The sequence below is a fragment of the Etheostoma cragini genome, chromosome 1, assembly GCF_013103735.1.
Source record: "Etheostoma cragini isolate CJK2018 chromosome 1, CSU_Ecrag_1.0, whole genome shotgun sequence".
NCBI lineage: Eukaryota > Metazoa > Chordata > Actinopteri > Perciformes > Percidae > Etheostoma > Etheostoma cragini.
Window position 1 is genome coordinate 32,460,884 of NC_048407.1, and position 7,823 is coordinate 32,468,706.

General features: G+C 42.4%; 1 protein-coding gene across 1 annotated transcript in view; it reads right to left on the reverse strand.

The window, feature by feature from the left end:
* Positions 1-4,213, reverse strand: part of LOC117954511 (otogelin-like) — an 84,107-nt gene extending 79,894 nt beyond the window's left edge. Inside the window, 4 exon segments of the mRNA XM_034888415.1 lie at positions 139-244; positions 2,505-2,611; positions 3,818-4,024; positions 4,206-4,213. Of these exon segments, the coding sequence (XP_034744306.1) occupies positions 139-244; positions 2,505-2,611; positions 3,818-4,024; positions 4,206-4,213 (428 nt within the window).
* Positions 4,214-7,823: the final 3,610 nt, after the last annotated feature.

The following is a 7,823-nucleotide window of genomic DNA, read 5'->3' on the forward strand; positions in this document are numbered from 1 at the left end:
TGGTTGGTGGTTCGCTGGCTGATGCTGTGCTAGCTGCGGTTTGGCTGGCTTGTGTTGTGGTGGTTGGTGATTGGCTGGATGGTGATGTCGTTGCAGATGATTGGTCAGAGCTGAGGCTCCATGAGAACGTGGGTGTACTCTCCCTGCTTGAGGACATCGGATTGGACGCAGCGGTCCGGCTGACCAGAGAACCACTGGAGGAAGACGTGTTGGTTTCTAACGCAGCAGCTGCTGCCTGGAGGTCCTTTAAGAGATAAACTGTATCAACAGGTATGTCATGCAACAGTTGCAACCATTTAATCATTCAGCCATAACCTGATCCTGATCAGACCCGCTTCCAACCAAATATATTAAAATCTGATCAACTTCATCTTGGACCTTGGTACTGTTTGGCAAAGAAATCCAGGGCCCCATTCCCACCTTGTCCTTGCAACGTAGTCTGATTCTTTTAATTAATTCCAAGAGTTTAATATAAAATCAAGCAAATCCCAAAAAAACAAGCTCAGCTCTCGGGTGACGGATTAACAAAGATTTGATTAAAATGAAGCCACCCAAAGCTTTTACAATTCTATGTTTTGTTGGGGGCGCAAATTCCTCCCAGAATTAGGCTGGATGTTGCCAGACCAGAGTCCGGACTGGTGAGGACGGAGCTCAGGCTGGGAATTTTTGTTGTATGAGATATGCAGCGAGAGGAAGTTTATCGAGTAGTTTGGTAAAACTAAAATGTGAATTCCCACTTAGTGTTTCATGCAGAGCTTCTGAAAAAAAAAAAGATTGGATTTTGAAAGACGCCTCGGGATAAAACTACGATAATACAACAGCATCTTTGGTTTAACCCTCGTGTCGTCTTCCCGTCGAAACTGAAAATCAACACTTTTGTTGACGCTTTTAATCAATGTTCTTAACTTTTTCTTACGTTTTTGCCCCTTTTTTTCAACACTTTTGACGTTTTTTTCAATGTTTGTCACGTTTTTCGACGTTTCCAACACTACGTAACACTAACTTATTAACTTTAGTTTTACAGATATTTTTGGAATTTATCATCGATAAACCTCATTTTTAGGAAATTATACCTAATGTTTGAGTTAGAAAAGCAGAAATTAGGAATTATTTAGACTAAAATTAAAGGAATGTATGTTGATGGATAATCATAGACTGGAATATCTCAACTTTTACTCAATATTATTTAAAAACTACTTTTCAAATGCTATTAAATTGAATAAGACGCCCCAAAATCAATGAAAGTAGAGATTTGTACTTGCCAAAGAGCGTTGGGTGGAATCAATCATGTTATTTTGGGGAATTAAAAAGAACATTGATATAGGACAACATGAGGACAACATGAGGGTTAAAAAAAGGTATACTGGCATTCAGAAAGCATCAGTCAGACATGTCTACGCTTAGAGCCTCAACGGATACCTGAGCTCTCCAACTAAGGCTTTCATCTGAAAGAGCACGCACAAAGAGGGAAAGGTAAGGGGGGGGGGGGTATGAGGGGTGTGTAACGATGAATTATTAATCACTGATTAGGATCAGTCTATCTGTCTAAAAGATAGATAAGCTCCTTAAACCTGTGACCTGTGCTACTAATTGACTAATTGCTTTGTGAGTTTAGTAACCATAACCCCCCCCCCCCCCCCCCCCCCCCCCCCCCCCCCCCCCCCCCCCCCCCCCCCATAGTTTGGACCGGATTCTCATGCCTCTCTGAGCCAAAGGGAAGCCGGACAAAAGCCGCGACCACATTCAGGCTGATGGAGGCTCCGATAGCAAAGGAGTGAGACAACAGACCGGCTACTGTATAGTCCTGCTGGGACCCCGGACATGTCTGTTCCTGAGCAACAAATGCCCTCGTGGAGCAGTTTAGGATCGCGTCAGTAGGAAACGTTTTCACTTCATCTCTCTACGTGTCCTCTTCAGTGTCAGCCTGATCTTACGTGTATTTTGTACTGTCCTTTATGCAGAAATACATGTGTTTTAAAGACACTTAACGTGTATTTGTGTTTGGCCGTTTGGACTCAACCAGCGCGAGCTCTTCCAATGAAAATCACTCTAAAATACCACAATAAAACCACCCAAAAAATACTGCCAGCGACAAGACATTTTGGTATAGAATTAAAATCAACTTGGAATAATCTTTAAATTTACTGTATGGCTGCTACTTTTTTTTTTTAGTCTATAATACAAAAATGCTAGACCATCCCACACACAGTACATTAAAATAGCCTATCTAGTGTTTACATCCTTGTTTGCAGTATATTTAAATTTTAAAATGTACTCCTATCTATAACTTGTCTTTGAATCTACATCTGTAAGCACGTAGAGACCATACTGGCAGTTTATTCTGGAGCTCTGTGTGTGATGATTGGGATAAAAGCCCTTCTAGGTGTTTGTTCTTGTCTTTCTTGTGTTTTGGTGTGAGCGCTGCAGATTTCCGGTGATCTGTGGCTGTGTGTTTGCCGCCTGAAGCAGCTCCATCAGCATCACTGATCAATGCGGCGGCCTACCTGCCCTCCCTGGGAAGCGGTGTCCCATTTCTGCTGCTTTATCCTGCTGCTCCCGCTGCTGGGACACAAAGAACAAGGAGAGGTTTGTTCCCGCTGCAGCTTTCCCCCTGACACCACAAACCCACCACCAACCGGGACCCAATCAAACCACCCACAAACCAAACAACCCCAAGAAAAAAAAAAATACAAATCAATCAAACAAACACAGCCTGCTCCACAAAATCCTGACAAAGGGCCACCTGCAACCTGTCCATTTCTTCTGTGGATCGGTTTCTCGGTCAATTCATTGATCGGTTGGTCGATAAAATGGCAAAAAATTGGGGAAAATGCTCCGTGCAAACCCCAACTTCACATATTTTGTCACATTTAGTGAGATGATATTCAATATACTATCAGAGACTAAAGTCTTTAAAAAAATCAAGACTTCTTTCACTTTTATAGAGAACTAAAAAACCCAAAAATCCCATTTGCGAAGCGAACAACCGATGGATTTATGCAAATTTTGCCAGCTAAAAAATCCCTTTAATTAGGAATTTATTATCAAAAGTTTCTGATTAATGTTCTGTCATTAACTAATTGATGAATTATTTCAATGGCCAATGATTTCAGCCCTTTAGCGCCAACAATGACATGCTTCGGATATTTTATTTTCACTGAAAATAGTATAAATTATTGGAATAAAACACATAATACCAAAAAATATGTATATTGGAAAAGAAGCTGAATAAATACAATGTCTACTGGTGCCTATATATGCTATAATACCAAATTAAAAGAAAATCAAGAAAATGTAATTATAATAAGACTCACTTATTAAATTCCTTCCAGTTAGAGAGGTTCACTCTCTCAACTCCCCAGGACAGATGCGCTGAAATCAAGGAACATAAATAGTTAAATAAAATATACAATATTTGAGAAAGTCAGTGTGACGCCAGTAAAATGAGATGAACAAATTAAAGACTAACTAACTAAACTAAAAACTAAAGTGAACACTTAATCCAGATTTGGACACTGAGCTGCTAGATAAAGCACACGTGGGAAGTCAATTTCATTTCCTAATTTATTATTTCACTCTGATCACAAGAACTAGGGGGGGGGGGGGGGGGGGGCATTGTTCTGTATGTTCCCCTTTCACTCCCTCACACTCCATCGCATGTGCTGTGGCTCAGAGTCGCGTGTCCGGATGACTCACCTTGATAAATTAGGATAAAATACAAAGATAATAAGCGGAAAAGCCTTCTCCAGCTCCGTCCTAAATAGGGATCCATTCGTGTTTCGCGGATCCGCAGTCAGTCGGGTCTGGACAGCATCACCTGGTGAAAACCCTCCGGCTGGACTCCCGCTGCTCCCTGCGCTGCTCCATCCGGATCATCCCCGAGCGACCTGCCGCGCGCCTCAAGAACTGCTGCACCTGCTCATTAGCATAAAATATGCGTAGGTGAGCGCGCAGCTGGGCGGGGCCGAGCCGAGCGGAGCCGAGCCGGGCCGGGCCGGGGAGCCAGCACGGGAGCGGGGACGATCTGAACGAAATCAAATCAAAAAGACACTTTCAGGTTACTTTGACATGATTCATAATTGAATTAAATATATATCAAAGATAACTAATAAAAACACCAAACCCAGTGAGAAGCCTTGCATCCACCAGTTGTGTCCCCTGTGGAAATTACGCACATTCCCATTACGCACGGTCCAATTACGTACGGTCCCATTACGCACATGCCACATTGAAAACCTACCTCTTCAAACTGGCATATTCATACTTCAAACTGGGAGGGTTGGGGGGGGGAATCCGCAGTAGATGTGTCACATGCCTTTGGCGTGGTAGACCCAGGTTTGATTCCCACTGCATCAACCAATGAGTCCCTGAGCAAGACACTTAACCCCTAGTGAAGATCCAAGAGCATGTGATCTTTAATGTGCTATCTATAATTTAAAAAAAGAATATAAACTACTGTTTAATTTGTTTGAAAAGATTTCCTTTTTAATATGTTTTAAATTCAACAAGCAGAATCCTGAAAGAGAGAACACTTTATCCCGTTACTCTACTTATAAGTCCCTTTGGATAAAAGCGTCAGTACAACGTAATGTAATGGAGTTTGATTGTTGTGCATCTGTTGTTATCTTTTACTGTGTGTGCATGTACGATGTCCTTGAGTTTCTGCCCATTGATAAAATGTAAGATCACAACATATACACCCAGAGTTGGGTTTAAAGCACTACCAGACACCAGAACTGGATTTCCAGAGAACCAGAGCCATGTGAACAGTGCCCCTTTGTGGTCCTCAGTCAGTGGAGCATCACAGCAGCTGTGGAGGGGATGGAAATGATCATGCAACATGAAAAAAAAAAAAATAGGTAAGGTACCTGAGGAACTGTAACTTATTCCTGAGCAGAATTGTTTTTTTCTCAATTAAATGATCCAAAGGTTATTCTCTTATACAAAGAGTCTCACTCTAGACTCCCCCTGCACCTTTAAATTGTCTGATGCATTACTTCACCATACGTTACAGTTTACCTGCATTTAGTTTTGCCTCATTTTCATTACACACACACATTACACCTCTTATTTTAAGTCATTGTTAAGTTTATTGTTGCTCTAAGCTGCTGTGATGGTATATAGATAAATAAAAGTACTGCATCTATGGTGCATTTGCAGCACTTTGGAAATGAAATTGAGCTGAATAAAAAACAACTCAAATCTACAATGCAAGAAAAAAAGACAGATTTGAACTAGGAATCTTAAAAAAAGACTTAATTGTGGTTGCTCGTCTGACTTTTCTTCTACTGTCACTTGAAAGCTAAAAAAACAACTCTTCATGCAAAAACCTGTTCATTCAATATTTTAAAACCCTATTTTAACCTAGTTTATATATTGTTTATTAAATCCAGTATTTCAAAGCGGGGCCATTAGGGTTCAAATATATAAGGGAGCATTTCTCCAAAAACAGCCTTGTTTCAAAGTGACCCCCCCTTTGTGTTGGATGGCCTCCTGTTGTGACGACCTGATCTGAATCTGAACACACAGGCTCCTACCACCCTGTAATGCTGCTATGGTGACCCCAGTGTCACCAGCTGCTCAGATGGGCATTAGCATGTGAAATTATGATTTTCAGCAGAGGAAACGCTTCCTTCGTCCGCCTGTCTGCCTGCTGTCGGGGTAAAAAAGGGCCTTTGACTGACTGGAGCCCTCAGAGACCCCAACAGGCTTTGAGTCGCCCAGCTCGGAGGTGTCTGCTTTCATAAATGGAAAAAGGACCAGGAAAGAGAGAGAGAGAGAGACAGAGAGAGAGAGAGAGAGAGAGACGAAGACAGAGACAGAGACAGAGACAGAGAGAGAGAGAGAGAGACAAAGAGAGAGAGAGAGAGAGAGAGAGAGAGAGAGAGAGACGAAGACAGAGACAGAGACAGAGAGAGAGAGAGAGAGAGAGTGAGAGACAAAGAGAGAGAGAGAGAGAGAGAGAGACGAAGACAGAGACAGAGACAGAGAGAGAGAGTGAGAGACAAAGAGAGAGAGAGAGAGACAGAGTGAAGGGCTTTTTCAAGAAGAAGCAACATTTAAAAAAAAATGTAAATTTGTTTGTGCGATTGGTCTCTTAAATCTAACACACTCCTGCCGTACAGCTGCTTGTCTTGATGGATGTGACAACTTAAGTACTTTCTGAAACACACACGCACACACACAATCACACACGCGCACACACGCGCACACACAATCACACACGCGCACACACACCTGGCGCCTCCTTTGTGCCCTGCAGACTCATTAAAGGGTCCCATAATGTGACTGATTGTTTCATGTAGCTACTGTGTGTGTTTCTGTATGAAATTAGACGGCTGCGGCGGGAGATGAAGCATACATCTGATGTTGTTTCATCTCTTTACTTCCTCTTCTTCTTCTTCTCCAACCCGATGGCGGCACTCTGCCCCAGACTCTTTAGATCGTACAAGTCCAGCTACAGCTGCTCTGTGAGGCTGTTCTCAAAGGCCATGATGCTGACATCCACATAACGTGCTGATGGGGAATCACCAGAAGTTTCCCAAGATATTATCCCAACACTTTTGTCAGTATATTGTGAGTTTAAACATATTGTGACATTCTGTTATAGACTACAATTTCTTACATATTTTTTTTTCTTTTCAAACTTTAAATTATTTCCCCACAGGGAGCCTTTGTCTTTACATTTCTCTTTTGGTTCATCTAACAATTGATTTTATTATTCTAGTAAGAAAATGTATAAAATAAAAGATTAATACATCCTCCAAAATGGTCATACAGTCAAGGCTGTAGTCAAGACCACCTTAGTCAAGTCCAAGACAAGTCCAAGACCAGGACTAGTCGAGTCCAAGACAAGACCAAGTCCAAAGAGGTTCGAGTCTGGGTCAAGACCGAGTCCAGGACAGAAAAAAGGTCTTATGCAGGACAGTATCAAGACAATTTTTTGGGGTTTCACTTTCCCTCAAATATTATTATCAACATAATAAAGACACCTAGACTGTGTCAAGACCAAAAGGCATATTGGGCAAGACCAGTGGCCAAGACCGAGACAAGCAAATACTTGTCAGAGTCCGAGACCATAGAAAAACGGTCTTGAGTCCAAGACCGCACTTGAGTACTACAGCCCTGCATACAGTTGAATGAATGCCATTTCAAAACAGTTTCAACAAAGAAAAACCTAATTATAACCCTGATTGGAGGATTTGTGCAGGACTGTACAGCCTGCATTAGCTTTAGCATAGCAAGTGAAGCTAATTAGCTTTAGCCCGGTGTACCTAATAAACAGCCTTCTCTACCTGTGTGAACAAGCCAAGTTTGACTCTGTCCTGGGGGGAAGTGGCAGCGTGACGCAGGAACGCAACCCGCTGAACGCAGATGGGTCCAAGTTACACCTGTAACCGGTTAACTAGTAGAATCACGGCAGACTGGCATCGACAAAAACTGTACAAGCAGATTAACATGGAGACTAAATCAGGTGCAGAAGGAAAACATCATTCAGCAGCATGGTAGCTCGGGGGTTAGCACTTCTGCCTCACAGAAAAAAGGTTGTGGGTTAGAATCCAGCTTCTTCCGGGCATTTCTGTTGCTGGAGTTTGTATGATCTCCCCGTGTTTGCGTGGGTTTCCTCGGGATACTCTGCTTTCTTCCCGCCAAAAAGACTGTCACTGCCCAATGTGAGGCTTGCGTCACTTTGCAACAACTAGCCCACAAGATGCTAACGAGGGACTTCTGTAATGTAGACATAGTACTGATGGACCTACTTAACCAAGTCGGTTCACTGCTAGCTTAGCTACAAGTTAGCATCAAACACAACAAAAGGCTGT